Source organism: Atractosteus spatula, chromosome 11 (assembly GCF_055471065.1).
Source record: "Atractosteus spatula isolate fAtrSpa1 chromosome 11, fAtrSpa1.hap1, whole genome shotgun sequence".
In the NCBI taxonomy this organism is placed as follows: domain Eukaryota; kingdom Metazoa; phylum Chordata; class Actinopteri; order Semionotiformes; family Lepisosteidae; genus Atractosteus; species Atractosteus spatula.
The window spans coordinates 38,377,611-38,394,732 of record NC_142716.1 but is presented as its reverse complement, the minus strand read 5'-3'; the positions used below and the strand labels follow the sequence as shown (position 1 = coordinate 38,394,732).

At 36.8% G+C, this 17,122-nt stretch overlaps 1 protein-coding gene across 1 annotated transcript; it reads right to left on the bottom strand.

Annotated features, from left to right (window-relative positions):
* Nucleotides 1-366: 366 nt before the first annotated feature.
* Nucleotides 367-16,913, bottom strand: LOC148823984 (alpha-N-acetylgalactosaminide alpha-2,6-sialyltransferase 2-like). The gene is made up of 9 exons (XM_088927728.1): nt 16,718-16,913; nt 11,768-12,281; nt 8,864-9,026; nt 6,672-6,840; nt 6,056-6,194; nt 4,783-4,886; nt 3,091-3,174; nt 1,684-1,783; nt 367-888 (listed from the first exon to the last, which is right to left on the bottom strand). Exons 1-9 carry the CDS (start codon nt 16,834-16,836, stop codon nt 679-681), a joined length of 1,602 nt encoding a protein of 533 aa, XP_088783854.1. The 5' UTR covers nt 16,837-16,913; the 3' UTR covers nt 367-678.
* Nucleotides 16,914-17,122: the final 209 nt, after the last annotated feature.

The window sequence follows — 17,122 nt, the reverse complement described above, 5'->3', positions numbered from 1 at the left end:
TATTAGGAAATTCCAGTTGCAAATAGTCCATATTATTAAATTCAAGGTTTTGATTTGCATGACATGTTCCACATGGGGTTAAAACCCCAAACAGCTAGAACTCCCAGGATTGTATTTCTAGTTTAATTATTCTTGTTTCTTGAGTCATTTACTGTTCTTAATCTTTAAAAGGTATTTTCAGTAGACGAGTACGCTGGACCAGTTTGTCAACATGGTGAGCCAATTTATAAATGGAAACTGGAACAAAGATGCAAAAAAATCTAGCCATTCAGCAAAGAAACTCTTGGTTATGATGTAGTCGTGTTTCTGGCATTGGATTAAAGGAGTGCCAAAGATTTAAAATAATAATTTGAAAGATTTAAATTATTTTTAAAATGTATTTATTTTTTAAATAAATTTTGATACCTGAAGAAGGCTCCACAGCCGAAACATTGCATTTTCTTTCTTCTCTTTTCATTATGGAATACACCTATTACTTGTTCCTTAGCATAATTAACAAGATTATTTCCAAGGAATCTTGTGACTGACTAGGTCTTATAAGTCTCCACTTTCATTGAAATAAAAAATAAATATTTAATAGGAATATGTACACCACAGAATAATGTTACAGCAAACTGTGTGTGCCAGTGGGCAACATATATTATATCACCATGCTCTCCAAAATTAAAAAAAAAACCTTTAAACTTTTTTTTCTTCATTTTCCGGTTTCTCAGTGTCCTCAGTCCTCTGATAAAGTTTCAAGATCTTAGTGTCATGAAGTTTCTTCCATGTTCTAATTTCCAAATTATAGTCGTGATTGATGTAAAAAACAACTCGGCTCTTTTGCTTATCACAGTAATAGTTGGGGTATTTGGCATGGTCTGCTGTAATGAACCCATAGGCATCCACCTGAAAGTGAGACAGAGAAGGAAGTAAAAATCCAGAGTAGAAATACTGTACTTGGAAAAAATATTTAGAAAAACTGTACAAACAAATCCCAAAGACCTAAGTGCAAGCCAAAGACTTAAACAAACTAAAACCTTTTGAGTTATGAAATAATATAGTGACATTGCAAAACTTTCAATAGCTGCTTTTCAAATTCAAGGTCTCAGTGTCCTGGAGCTTATCCTGTAATACACGGGGTATAGTACAGGATCCAGCCTGAACAGGACAAAAGTCCATAACAGGGCACACGCGGAGGAAAACACGCACATGTTACAGAAGCCAATTAAATATAAAGATATTGCATCTTCAGGAAAATCTTCCAAATAATAACCTGTATTAGCTGACTGAGTACAGTATTTGTATATTCTATTGCAATTTAAACACCCAGGACACTCTGGGGATTTGTGCAGATCCAAAACTTAAGTACAATGAATAGGTGTTTAAATTGCAATAAAAGTTAATAGAATAGAAATTAATAGCATAGAATGGTATTTAACAGAACTAGAGTTTTGGATCTCGGTTTCTGGAAGTATTCAGTGCCCTACCACTATCTCATCCTAGGAGTCCTGTGTTGTTGATATTCAGAGATATAATGTAGTAGACAGAGGGGTTACCAAACAGTATTTTGGATTAGCAGTGAAATATTCAGGGAGTGTTCTTAAAGGGTGTTATCGGAGAGCTGGGTAATTATCTTTTGGCGCTCTGCTTTTGCTTTCAAGGAAAGCAAAAGTTCTGAAAATACACAGAAAAATACCTTACAATGTCACAGACATGAAGAGCCAGAAACAAGGTGAATGCTCCATTGGTTGGTCTAAAGATATGCCAGTGCGGAGACTGAAGTTGAGTGGAGTTCAGAAACCTGCACAATGGAATTATTGGACATCCTTAGCTGCAGTCTTAGATCCAGTATTAGTCAATGTTTTTAAGGAAATACTAGAGTGATAGGGTAGTTACTTGATTGTCATACGTGCTTGTGGCAGCCATAGAAAAGAGGGTAACAGAAGCATTTTGCAATGATAACAGATTTAAAACTTACACATATTGTTCCATTATATAACACATTCTCCCATGCTATTTTATTGCATTTCTTAATTTGATTTTTATGTTGTCCTGTTGCCTTTTCCACCTTGAAACTTTCAGAGTGCTATAGATTCAGAAAATGCAGAACATTTTTTTTTCTCTGCTCTAAAAAGACTTGAAAGAAGGATATCGCAATATGGAATAAGCAGAGAGTCACCAATGATATACTGTAATAGGTGTTACAAAATACTAATTTCAGGAGTGGTAACTTTTAAAGGCCAGCATTAGAAGTCATTTAAAAAGTGTAAGTATTTGTTGAAAGAGGTAACATCGTTTCTTTGAATATCCTTCCATGCTTAATTAAAAAACTGATCATTCCTGGTGAGGATTGTGGACATCTAGTACGTATCCTGGAGGCTCAGGGAAAAGTAAGATGTTACCCTTGACAGGAAACAGGACAGGGCACATACACATGCACACAGAGACAATTTAGAGACAGCAGTTTACCCAGTCGGCATGTCTGAAGAAGTCAGAAGAAAACAGGAGCACATGAAGTAAACTAAACTGAACAACAGGAAAACACATTTGTTGATTCACCTACATTCTCAATCAGGCAACATAGAGAAGAAATAAACAAAAGTTCAAGAAAATAGGCTTGGTAAACTTTTATAGAGCACTAAATCAATAGGTTTGGTCAATATTATGCAATTAAATGAGCTGTGCTAAAGGAGTTTAAAACTGGAACAATACTGAGCTATATTCTGAGACAAAAACCATTACATCTTAATTCAGAACATTTTGGGGAGGTTTGATTGAGGTACTCCAGATTCTGAAAGGGAGAGACAATGGTTGTTTTCCATGTATGTTCTATGTTTGCTCTATTGTTGCCTATATGTTTTCATGTGATGGTATTCTTTGACTCAGAAAACATTTTCACCCAAAGCTGTACATACAAATGGCATAGGTCATTTACATTGATATATCAATTCACATTTTTTGTTTTGGTTCACATGAAATTGGTGTTTATTGATGTCATGTCATTTATTTAAGTTATAACATTCTCTCAAGCCTGACTCAAGGCATTGGACAGTCAGAATGACAGACAGGATGACTTTCTCTCATCTTTCTCCATTCTTGTGACCTTACCTATTCCGAATATATCGGAGGAAATCAGGGTGAAGCACATAGAACTTGTTTGGATCAAATTGGCTGGGATAATACGTCCAGGGCCTTTGAAAACAAGACACAAAATAAAGGCCTATGCACATAACGAGCCAATACAAATGAATTATCAGCATCCATGGTTTTGTTGAGTGATGTCCTGCATCAATCACATCAGGGTACAGTGACCGTCCAAGCTGGGAAACTGTGGCAAAGATCTTCTGCATTTTTAGTTGCTTAGATATAATAATTAATAACAATTCTTTAAAATTATATAGTGCTTTCCTGGAAACTCTAATCAAAATGCTTTACAGGCAATGGGGAATCCCCTCCACCACCACCAATGTGTAACACCTACAGTACCTGGATGATGTGATGACAGCCACAATGTGCCAGTACTCTCACCACACACCAGCTCTCAGTGGGAAAGAGAACAGAGTAATGAAGCCAATTCTTAGATGGGGATTATTAGGAGGCCATGATTGGTAAAGGCCCAGGGGAAATTTAGCCAATACACCTACTCTTTGTGAGAAACACTGTGGGATTTTTAACAACCACAGAGAGTCAGGACCTCGGTTGTATATCTTATCTAAAGGACAGCATCTTTTTACAGTATAGTGTCCCCATCACTATACATTAGGACCCTCATAGACTGCCCATTACTGGCCCCACTAACACCTCTTCAAGAATCAGCCTTAGCTTTCCCAGGAGGTCTCCATCCAGGTACTGGCCAACCTCACACCAGCTTAGCAGCAGTGGGCTGCAGGGTGATATACTGTACAGTAGCCATCGGCCATATCCTAGATATAGCCAGAGTCAGATATAGTTATGTATTAATGTTCCCAGTAGAGGCCTGTAGGCTGTTTCTTGGTACACAGTGTTTTTACACACAATAATAGCACACATTTATCTTGTTTAAACTAGCTGCTTTAGGGCAGCTCTGTGTTTGGTTAGGACAGTTTAAAGATAAACTAACATTCACTGTAAATAGAATGCAGCCACAGTTCAGTAAAAGCACTGTATGAATGTTATGCATCTTCTTAAGTACATTTCTATGATAACACATGAGTAATAATACAGAGACAAAGTGGAAAGACTGGAAAACTGAGTCTGGAATCCATTTTATAGACATGTTGTTAACTCAATGGGATCATTTAAGAAACTAGAAACTAGTTTGATAAGCCAAATGGCTTTATTGTGTTTATAACCTTTCACATGCTCTTCTAACAATCAGAATGTCTACTATTTAATAAATACACTGATTTTGAAGTAATTGCCTGATTAGGATTCATGATGATCATGGCTCATCCATTTTACTTCTGAAGAAGAGAACGTTTTATGGTGAAAAGTACTGTACATTCTGTTCCTTTTTTTTAAACAATGCAAACAAAAGACTTCTAGGAATAAAGTGGTTTGTGCAGGGCTATGTACAAAATCCAAAATGTTTCCCTAAATAAACTGCTTTGGTTAATGTTCTGCATGTGTGTGAGAGTGACTGAACACCCCTTTAATATGCAGTGATTTTCATCAGTTCCTTACAATGTGTCTTGGACAGTTGTGGTATTATTCCTCTTCTCTTTTGGGGTATGCTTTACTTTTTAAAAATAAATGTATTTAAGACAGCACAAAACATTCAAAGCAATTGTTTTGGGTGGAATCAGCAAGCTGTCAACCTACTTTCTTCCTCGATACGGTCCAGTGACAACAGTGGTGTTCTTCAGCAGGCCAATGAGCCACTGGAAATCACGCATGCCTTCTGGGATCATGACGTACTTGGTTCCCTTCAAATAAAAAAAGAAGAGGCCCTTATTTCAAATTATAGTGAAAAATTGTGCATGATCACTTGAGAAATGCCAGCCCCCTCTGATTGGCACAGCAAGATGGGTTTATTTGTGAACCTCTCACAAGGTTCTATTTCCTTAACCTGTGAACAGGGCACAGGGCAAAGAAGCACCACGGTTCCATTCATGTTTGGTTAATGAGGTGGGGAGCCCTTGTGGGGTATAACACAAAGAGCCATTTAGAGCAGCCGATCAAATGTGCATGCATGCATGTGTATTCTCCTGCAAATGTGCAGGGAGACTGGGGAAAACTGATGTACCCAGAAAAAAGCTCCTGCAAACCTAATAAAAACGTGCAAACTCCACACAGACAGATGCTGAAGGCTGGAATTGAACCAGGGACACTCTAGCTTTTCTCAATGCTCACATCATCATACTGCCCCAAATAAACTTTAATCGCATTCATATAATACAAGAAAAACAATTTCTTATCTGAACAGTCACTCTTCCCGGTGAGTGTCATGGCAAACCAAGGCACCTCAGAAGCAGGAGGGTAAAAGGTCAGGTCAGTCAGAACACAAGACCTCGCTTGTCCTGTATGCCAGTTAACTGTAGGCACAGAGATAGTAATTCAAGCCAATCCTGCACATCTCTGGCCAGTGGTAGTGTCCCCTTCTATCTCTTTTATTTGATGTTTTCCATTTGCTCCTATAGGATCCCAGAAAATCTGATCCAACAACAGTATGCATCAGACCTCCTCAACTCTTTGTGTAAAGAAGCGGTCAGATCTAAATGTACACCTTCTTAGTTAGAATAACGAGTGAAATGAAAAACCTGAGAACACAGATGAAGCAAGAACCTGATACCCTGCAGAACTGTATCTGAGTGCAGAATGAATCACCCTACCTTAGTAGAGTCCCGCCTCCTCCTTTCAGACAACATCCAGCAAAAAGAATTTAATCAAATGTTGAATTACAACATGTACAGTAGTGCCTCTTCTTATTAAGACTTTGCTGTGTCCAAGTCCCCAGTGACATGTTCTGTGACAAGTTACTGGTTTTAGCCTTCTTTGGTTGGTGGGTTTCTCACTATTTTTTTTGTAAATAAAGAAAACTGGGAAAATACCCTATTTATTGAATGAGGCCTTGAATGAGGCCTTGAGTATTTACCTCATTGTGTGGTATACCACTCATGCCGTGCCCTTTAAATAAAGAGATTGAGGAACTCAAGGAGTGGGCTGTGTGGACATAAACAGATGTTTTATTTCCCACGTCATCTTCATGGCCTAAAGTCACAGCGCCATTCATCCTATAGGCAAAAAACAGGCACTATGTCAGAAATGGCTCTGTTTTTCTTGTACACAACTACCTTCAAGAATTGCAACAAGAATGGGGTGCTGAGTGTAACCTAGGTTTAGATTCCACAGCAAAATAATCAACTATTTCACAATACACATGGCACTCAAATATAATTTAAGACACAACAATTCTTAACTGTGACAAAACTTATTGCTTCCAACATAGTGCTGTGATCACTCAGTTCTATTGTTCCCTCCTTCTAATAAGAAATTGCCAATGGTAACAGTTGATAACCATCCGAGAAATGATTTATGTGGAAAATAATTATGATTATTTTCAGGGAAAAGGTGTAGAACTATTAGTCGTATATCAATCAAGCCAATTTTGCACAGCAGGAAAAGTGCTTTGAAAGTCATCAGAAAATTACCAGACATCATGAAAAAAGCAGGGTGTCTAATAACAAACCTAGCAAAAATGAACAACTCACCTAAATACATATTCATGTGAATCAATTTCTTTACCCATGCGTGAGCCATTTAAAATCCCTCCAGTGCCAACAACAGCACAGCGGATACACCCATGTGCTTCGTTTTTGGGAACAGGCAAAAGCTGATAGTCTTTCAATTTCGGGATGAGCTGCACAGCCTCTTTCACTTCTGTGGGAAACCAAGAAGGATTATCAGTATTTAATGCACATATCCTATTCTAAACTTCATCACCAATGTAATGCTGCTGCATATATAAAACAGTTTAGCTGCAGAGAAACCACCTGTAAATTGAGCGCAGCCAGTGTGTGTTCTAGTAATCACTAAACAGATTAATTAATGGGTGACTTAATGTTTAAAGGAAGTGTTGAAGAGGCATTGTGTGCGAAATAATGTACAGAAAAATGCTTCAAAGATATACTGTAACAAATCATAGAAAAGCACATTTAAAGTACTGTATATATCCAATTATGTGTTTTATGTTAATTGTTAAAGTTCAGCAAAATGTAGACAGCAGTAGCCAGAAATAGTAAGCAAAGTTGTAATCTGCAACCATTACCACACATGCGTGTTCACAGGTCTTTCTTACTATTATATTGTTTTCAAGACTTTCTGACACATTTCACATTTTTAATTGAAAATGCAAAATAAGGTTTTTTACCAATAAAACAAAAAATAACAAAGGTCTTGTCATGTCAGGTCAGTTACTTAGTATTCTATGTACAGTGAAACTGCTTTCATTTTAGTTTAAAATGAATACAGGGCAATGTTTTAATGAAAAATTGAAGGTTAAACATTCAGAACTGCATCTTCCCTCATATGATCTCGACAAGAACATGGTGCTGAGAGAACCCAGGCCACTCAATTCGAAAATTATAGCTCGCTAAATATCAAGTAGTAAATATTTCTACCAATATAGACTTATACATTTATAAACTGTGCCTGGATAATGACTGGTATGCTGTAGTAACGTTATCAGTGTTGTAAAGTGTCCCACAACAGCCGGAAAATGACACAGTGATCATAAATTTAGATTAGGTTTAGATTCCACAGTAAAATCATCAAAAGCAAAATACATCTCACTTTATGACAGAGCAATTTGTAAAATAAACAAAGATACTTATATAGTTGTCATATCTTATATGTCAAATGTACAGTTTGCCCACAATAATCAAAACTGCAAGGATTTAAAGCCTGCAAAATATTAGAAAAATATTAAAATTGTGGAGTACTAGTGGAAATTGGACTACTAGAATCTGCACTTCTATGTCTCCTCTTAGACATTTATGGGGTTTAAATACAGGACCTGGATGGTATAAATATTATTTAAAAATAAAATCAGAAGGGAAAACACTTGACCAGGGTGGGTTCAGGAGAATCACATCCTAATCAAATCAGGCTACTGAAACAAACTAGTTTTCTTCTGTTGATTGTATTAAACAAAATAGAGATTTTAACTTGGTATGATAGAGGGACAGAAATTATGCATATCAGCAGCAGCTCAAGATAAAATCAGCAGAAAAAAATAGACAAAAGCTAAAGATATTGTTAATAAAAACTTTGTGCTGTACCATATTGTCCCTTAAATCACATAGGTGAATCGGGAAAAAACAGTAGACTCATTATTTGCTGATCTGCCCTGCCTTTAAGACACTTCATGAATCTCCTTATCAATTCTTACTTCCTCAAACATTTTTAAAATGTCTGTAGCCCACAGAATGTCAAGGGGGTATCCATGGTATAATTTTAAAAAAAGGAAAGACAGCGGACAGTCTCTTAATACCCGTGGCTAATGTATCACGTTTTTCTATACCTCAAGCAGTTCAAACATGATTGTATTTACAGAAGGTCCTCCTTGTTGCAAAATATGACGTATTTCGAGGGGAAAAGGTAGGGAAAAGACCCCGCGCAGAGTCTGAGAGAGAAAACTGAATTCCAAGGCGAACGTAATCCAAATCGTGAGACTAGAGCGAGGTCGGAGATCCGCGGGGGGGTACCTCAGTAGCGAGCGAGGACAAGTTGCAGAGTGGAAGTTTAAATCGACAATGTGAGTGAGCGATCGGGTGCTCGTGGGAATGCAACTGTGTCTGCGTGTGGTTTGTGACAGCAAAATCTCTCGTTCGTTTTTCAAGAAACCTTCTTTTTATTATTTCATCAATTGAAATTGATGGGAATGATATTTCCACACACTCACCTGTATAGTTTCCCCCCATGAAGCCAAAGGGATTATTAAAATGGTAGAGACGATTCCATTCACTGGTGTTAAAATCTTCCTTGTGCATAAAGATTTGAATATCAGGAATTAAGGCCGTCTGAAAATCAGGATCTTTAGACAGCATGACTGATTCCGGGCAGGTCTGAAACAGCAAGAAACGAAGTGAACTGCAGTTCTTCCAGTTCGATTTGCTTCTGAATAATTAAGCTCACAAACTTTACAAAACCATACATAATTACATTTCAAACTGTCTTTCTAACTCCGAAACAAAGAACACAAAGAGAAGACATTTATGTTTCCTACAAAGTGAAGGGAATAAATCAAGCTATCAGGAGATCACAGATACAGATCTATATTTAACCCGAGATATTTGAGACACTCACATTCTGTTCACACCTCTTTGGGTCAACTGTTTCCATTAAATCTCAGCAGTGTTACATTGGCAGCTTTATTTAAATTGCAATTTTATCATTTTCAAAGTGAGGTACACAACACTGACAAAAAGTATGCAGAAAAATGGGGATCTGTTTTTGTTTTCTTGTTTGAAATGCAACAACTAAGCAACTAGACACATAACACATGATGAGTTACCCACATAAGAAGAGCCACAAGTTTTGCGCTTGAGTGAAACTATGAACACAGCTGTTTTAATCTCTCTTTAAAGTTCTGCAACTTTTTTTTACCATTTTTTTGTTGTACCTGTCAGTGCTCACACTAACACATACCGTACTCTCCCCATACTCCCCATACTCTCTCCTCTTAAACTTTTTCTACCTTGAGCACATGGATGCCTCCTAATGTTCTAATGTTAGAAATGCAGAAATTCAGAATCCTCAAACATGAAGACATAGCGCTGTCAGCACTGGATGATGAAGTGGGGCGTCCCGCATCTTCATCGGGGCTCTAAAGGTACTCTCTTTCAAACATGTTGGGACTACTACTCATTATTCAAACAGGAAGGCATTTGCAATTGCATTGAACACACCATGACTCATTTCACACAAAAGCCAGTGTAATCCTCTGTAATATAATGGGGATCTGTTCTGTTTCTGGTTTGAAATGCAACAGCTAAGAAACGAGACGATCAAGGTGAGTTACCCACAGAACATCAACATCTGAGCTTGAGTAAAACACAAGATGAGATTCCCTGCTTCTGCCTTCACCTTTAGTCTTCTAATTTGGAGTACTAGTCCATAATTTATTCCAGGGCATGTAGAACCAGGGCATCATTTATTTTTAAACAGGAAATATTTTACTTTCCCCTGCATTCTGAGGGTGCTAAGTTTACTGCTAATACAAATCTACTGTTATATCCTATGTTCCGATTAATGTGTAATGTACACTATTATGTTATATACATGTATACTTTACTTGCAGATACCTCTTACATTTTAATAGGCCGTATGGAAACACCCATATTGAAACATTACCACTTTCATTGCAAAGTTATGTGCTTTCATGCAGACATGAATGGAAAATTAACCTGCTTACGACTTCCATCATGCAATTATATAGTTTTATCAATCTTTGGCATAAAAAGTAAAAATGATCATCATTGAGTGTCCATAAAATTAATTTAGACTTTATGACTTTTCTCATTATTGTTAATTAGTTCTGGAAACCATAATTAGATGGTAAGGAAGGTAGACACAAAATTATTTCAACTTTTAAGTGATGTATGGTGGTCAAATATGTCTGAAAGGGTGCAATATCTGGAAATCTTACCTAACTACAATCCCTTTACAGACATTTCCTCTTCAAAAAACTGTTCATCACCATGAACAGCACAAGCTGCCTTAAAGATTAAATGGATACAGATCTAAAAAAGATACATAAAAATGGCACAAATGCATGTGTATATTTTCAAACACTTCAGACCTACAGTACCATACAATATTTTTCCATCTTCACAAGTATTATTTTATTACTGAAATATTAATAAACAATGCCTTGTCTGCTGCACTGTGAGTTCATTATCACGCTACTGTTCAGTTTTAAACATGATCTACTGGGGAGATCACACCTCCAATACTCGGCATTGTTTGGTGTCTCAATGCTTCCATTTACCCCGCACAACACTTCTGAGAATGCCTTGTTTAACAGCCTTCACCAACATGTCCACAAAGTGTCAGAAATGGCAACTCCCTGAAAGAATGACTCACACATCTGTGGAGAAATGTGGATATGTTTGTAACTCTAAAGTCTCATTTCCATGCCTGTAAAAGACACTACTTATCACAATCTAACCTTGCTTCCCCATATTTACACAAATCCCATGAAAACTTCCCTTTTGGGCTCTTGACACAGCGCAAAAAAAAAAAAAAGGAATTCTGAATTTCCGTGTGTTGTCTTGCTTGGATTTATTCAGGAATCATGCATATATTTTTGTAAGACTGCTAATATCTACGGTAAACTACACAAAATCTGTTTATTGTATAATATTCTTTTACTAAGTGATGCATGTGAGTGTTTCCTGAGCTGTGGGTTGCTCTTTGTGCTCACAAACATGTCACTGAGCTGAATGAGCAGCAACATATTGGTTAGTCAAATCTATAGCACTATAGGCTATTTGGCAGAGATGTTACCAACTTACAGTTTACTTAGGCAAAGATTACTTCACTCCACTTTATAGATATCTATAACTCTGTGGGTATGATTTGACCAGTATTGCCTTCAGTTTTTGATTTGAAGTTCTTAACCTCTGGATGAAAAAGACATGTTCATGTTTTAAAATGAGTTAAATATCAGCAATGTAAGTGTAGCTGCAAGGTCAGAGGACACTCAAAGTGTGGTGCAAAAGAGAACACATTCCTTCTACATCACAAAGTGGAGTATGTTGTTTTTAAACATTTTTTAAACACACATTTGACGCAGGTACCTCACCGTCTGTCTGGGTTGGGAGTCCCGTCGATATATGTCCTCAAAATCCCATTTGGGAATTTTCTTAAAGTCCACTTTATTCATGGGTGGCACAAGTGGCGTAGGGGTCATGCTTTTGGTACGTCCTTCCAGTTTGTCTTCTGCTGGTGTCATCCGGTTAGCCTTGGCACCTCTTGTCAATGTGACTCTTTTTGACTTGGCAGTTGTGGACTTCTCTTGAGATCTTTTTGTGGTGGTACCAACCTTGCTGGGTTTGGGGGTATCTTTGGTGGTCTGGCTGCCTGGGAGTGTTTTGGAGCTTTGTGCTTTGGCTTTCAAACTGTCATCACTCTCCACCTTGTCCTTTTCAATTCTTTCATTGGTAGTTTCTGCCTTTTTGTCCAGGCTGGCTTTTAGGGTACCATTGAAACCAAGTGTTTCTAGTGCATGCTGGGATCTATCTTGTCTTATTTCTAGATGAAAACCGCTTGCTGTTTCTTTGGAAAACTCTGATCCCCTTGTGTGTACAAAGCTTCCCCTTTTGTGGAAGAAAAGGGACAAACAGAAAAAACAGACCATTGAAACAAAGTCAATATTTGATTTGCTTAAGGTATTGTTAAAGCACCTAAGGGGTACACCACCTGCTTAACAAATTTGCAGAGGCTGAACTCATCAATGCAACAATGTCCAAAGGCAGTTTTGGAAATTTTAGAAAAAAATGGCAGCTGTCTTGGTTTACATGAGCCTCATTTTGCAAATGATACCCAACGTGTTGGTCCATAAATGACTAAATAGGTTTTGCACATGTTTTGTTGTTTTGGTGATGTCTTTCCCATTGGTGTCAAGTGGTAAAGGGGTAAATTCAAAGGGTTCAAAAAGAAACAGAGACAGCTTTTCTTGTGTTTAGTTAGTAAGAATCCTGAAGTCTGACAAAAAACAATTAGACATAAAATGTTTCAAAAAATAAAGTAAAGAATGAAAGGGATTAAGTTATAAAATATATTGTGATCATTTTATTATTAACTTTCCTCCACAGTGGCAAATGCAAAGACCCATAAAGGCTCAGCTTAGAATCGTTGATTGTTACAGTAGGTTGGATTGGGCATGACAACAGCGGAGAGGCTGTGTTGTTCTCCACTGTACCACAGAGGCGCTAACTCTCAATAGGACTGGCTCAGGCACTGAAAACATATTGCAGTTTTCCTTTCTCAGATCTTGGCATTGTTTAGATTTCAATGACCATTAAAAGAGAAGACAGCAGCAAGACTAGATATATTTATGAAAGGTTACAAAGGATAGGAGGCCTTTCAGCCCATCTGCTACATTAGGTAGCTAGTAAAGTATAACTGAGATAACTGATCCAAGGATCTCATCCTGTTGTTTCTTGAAAGAAGCCAAGGTATTGACTTTGATGATGGGGCAGGTTAGCTTGATCTATAATCCCACAACTCTTGTAAGTAAAGACGTGCACCCTGCTCACAATTTTAAATGCATAGTTCTCGTTTGGGCCTAGAGGTTCGTGTTTCATACAAATCCAATAACGGCAACATAAGACAAGCTGGCAGTGACAAGGGAAAGCAGTAGATAAAGTATAATAAAGCATCAGTTAGGTAACATTGTACCGAGACAGTGAGGGAAGAGAAGACAATGTGGAGCAAAATGTAGTGATAAGCAAGCCTAATAGGAGGTAAACCCATAGAGTTAAAGGTACAATTTCATCATCATAGTGCTGTCCCTAAGTTTGTTTCTGAACTGTCTTGATATGTGTTGCAAATATGATTGTTTTAAAATGAAATCTGTCTTTCCTTGAGCAAACCATGTGAGCAGCAGTCCAATCTTTGATTTTGGGAGCTGGAGGAGCATTTGGAGATCTATGTGGTACATTAGTGGCCAGATGTGATTGGAAGAATCCCCCTGAAAATAAGATATACCCACCATATACTTCTCCAGATCAGGGATGCTACATCTCTATGTACCGTACATACAGTACTCTTACACAACCACATTCTATAAACTTTTCAATTGCGGGAAGTTAGTGAATGATGGAATTTACTAAGTAAAGTTTTAATTATGGCTTAATGTATTTGCATGTGACGTTCTTGAGGTCACGTGCTAATACATACTAATAAAAGAGTTAGAAGAAATACTGTAAATGTGAAGCAATAAAAAAAGACTTACTCTGTAATATAATAATAAAAGTTGGTTAATCATTTTATGATTTAGAGTGCAAAGACACTGAGTGTTGCAGTGCAGCAAAAAACAGACATATTTGTTCTCTCACAGTGCTCCTGGTGTACGTCCATAACAGCAAAGAGCATGGAGTCCTCTTATATTACACAGTACTCCCATTAGGAAGGTAATGCTCTTTATCATTTTAAGAAGCATATGCAGCAAATGTGTAATTAACCTTACTAAAAAGACACCTTGGTAATAATCACAGTTTCAACCTGTCAGGTGGCCTCAATCTCTGGACACTGAGACACCACAGGATTTTAAAATTGTCCATTGAAATAACCAATATTTCAATACCATAGCTTAGTATGAACATGAAAAAATAAAACATATCTACAGCAATTTGCATTTTACTCTTTATTGAGAATTTGCAGCTATTAATTAAAAAGCTATACTTTGTCTTAAGAAATTACTTAACCAGCAGGCTTTGTAAATTAGGACAACATTATGAACACAATATAAATTGCTTTTAAATACATATGACTGAAAATGAAGGTATATCTATGAACAGGTCTTCTCTAGTTTTTGTTACATCTGAGCCGTCTATTACATAGTTAGGCTAATTATTTAATTAACTTCAAATTTGTAATATGTGTAAGCAGGCTGCCACATTTTGTAGACAACAACTTTTATAGACAACTCTAACAAAGAGAAACTTTTAAGTAATGAAATTACCCACTTGAGGTATGAATGACCTTAATAAAAATCATTTATGTCTAATAAAATAATTAGTCAAGTTCAATTGATTATTCAGGTTTGAACAAAAGCCGGAAGCCAATAAACCATCCATGAACTGACTTCCTGTCTCTCCTTATAAAAACATCTTATCCAAAACTAAATACAAATTATATTTTATCATCAGCAGATAAATACAACACAAACATTGTTATAACATTTAATTGGCTACTTTACCCACCTCCTCCCGCATAGATAAAATTTTAAAATCATAAAACAAACTAATTGCTACCATAGTAGCCATATTTACAGATAGACTATGGGTAGTGGACTCAATTGGATAATATAATAATATATATATATTATTTTCCCAATAATATAAATATTTTTTCCCCAAATGCTTTAGGGGAATATTTTGAAAACAAATCATGGAAATCAAATCCCTTAAGAGATTTAGTTCCAGTAACAACTTTTATTTCTTCCCAATTTGGGAAACACACTCAATATAAAAACACCAAAACACAAATAGTGAGTTTTTCTCCCCCTCTCAGTCTGTGCTCTCTCCAGCTGTCAGTTGCACAAGATCTCATCCTTGTTTGATGAAGTTTACAGGATGCTACTGTTCAAACACAAACAAAAGAACACCCACAAACATCACAAACACCAGTCACTACACTATATTTGAGCACACCTTTTAGCCCAACAGACCATTACAGGTGATTTGCTAAAAGAGCTGCAGGTTAGCTATTTAGCAGTCTTATTGTCTGGAGGTAGAAGCTGTTCCGTAGTCTGTTGGACTTGGACTGAATGCTTTTGTACCGTTTACTGTTTTCCCTCCTACTGTCCGGTAAACGGTACCAAAGCATTCAGTCCAAGTCCAACAGACTACGGAACAGCTTCTACCTCCAGGCAATAAGACTGCTAAATAGCCAACCTGCAGCTCTTTTAGCAAATCACCTGTAATGGCTACATGGACACAGAGTTTTCACTGTATTCAGCATAACTGCACTACATGTATATATTGCACACACCATGGACACATAACAGCTCTACTCATATTGAGTTTTATTCAATTTCAAAAATGTAACCTCAGTTTTGTGATTTTTGTGTTTTTGTGAATTTTGTGATTTTTGTGAGCTCGCAGAAAAAGACTTTTCATTGCCAGCAACTACTGCTGCACGCCGTATTGTTGTGCATTTGATAAATAAACTTTGACTTTGACTTTGACCAGAGCTGACAAACATGAATGAAAGCTGTATATTTTCACCCATAGTAAAAGTTCAATGGAAGTAATCGCTACTCAAGGAGGTTCCACCAGTTACTGAATCCAAGGATTCACATGATAATTCATACGAAGACATTTACTTTCGAGTACTTTTCTACTTTTGAAAATAATCCATATATACATATATTCTGTCGTTGCGTTCTACGTTTAATCAAGTTGTCATCTTTCGTCACCTCATGCCTTTTATGCACGTTCAAGTTTAATACGAGGAAATTTAATCTACATGTCTATTTGTACTTCAGGAGTTCTTGAACTATACGTTTTTACAAATAAAATCGTTAGTGTTCACTTCTTTTATAGAAAAAGCGCAATGGATATATATACACTGTAGTAGTATATTTAACCCAATATCTGATAAATGTGGAGTACAAAGATTACCGTACATTTTGAATATTAAAATGAAAGAATAGTCGGGTGTCCTATACAGTTAGTACCCGTTGTTGACACAGGTAGTAGGTGAAAGTAAAAAAAAGTAACTTGTAAAACTCTCGTAAAATCCTTAAATGAGAATTATATTTTAAAGCACTCATTTGGGGGAGAATATATCAAACCAAATTGAACCAAATTGAAAGATTTACATCCTCAAATACAAGAAAGATCGTTTTCCCCAGTTATGAGGGAAGCTACTGTACTTTATATGCCAATTAACGATAATTATACATTCTAAAAATTCTTAAGCCGTGCTCTGATCGTTCTCCAGTACCCTGTGTAATACCCTTAATGACTCGTATTCACGAAGTATCCTTTCTAACTAGAAAAGGAAACGGTCTTTAATGACTTACCGCATATTATACATCACCAGGTTCTTGGAATATAAGCCATAGAAGAAAAGACATACCAAGGATACTGCCAGGGTCACAAAGAAAACTCTCCTAACTGTCATATTAACACACAAGGACATTCAAACCATCAGGAGGTCTGGGACACGGTTTTGACTAAATCCAGTGCCTTCAGTTCCTTTGTACTGTTATACTGCCAGTAAAATCAACACCAATATTTACTAGATTTAAATACGATATGCAGGAAAATGGGCTTGCCTAATGACACCTGTTGCATACAGTACGTTTAGGAATCTCAAACATCAACATCATGTGAGTCATCCGGTTATAAAATCCTCTATCTCTGGAAGAAAACTTTTCCCGATAAGAGATTACAATAACTACAAAAACTGAAATCTGTTCGCCAAT

What these genes read in the sequence shown, in the direction of transcription:
- LOC148823984 (XM_088927728.1), bottom strand. Translation starts at nt 16,836, where the DNA reads ATGTCCTTGTGTGTTAATATGACAGTTAGGAGAGTTTTCTTTGTGACC. An exon ending in GTGGTATACCACACAATGAG is followed by an intron (nt 4,887 to 6,055) that starts GTAAATACTCAA and finishes TTTTATTTGAAG; the next exon opens with GGAACCAAGTACGTCATGAT. An exon ending in CTCCGATATATTCGGAATAG is followed by an intron (nt 1,784 to 3,090) that starts GTAAGGTCACAA and finishes TCCATTGTGCAG; the next exon opens with GTTTCTGAACTCCACTCAAC.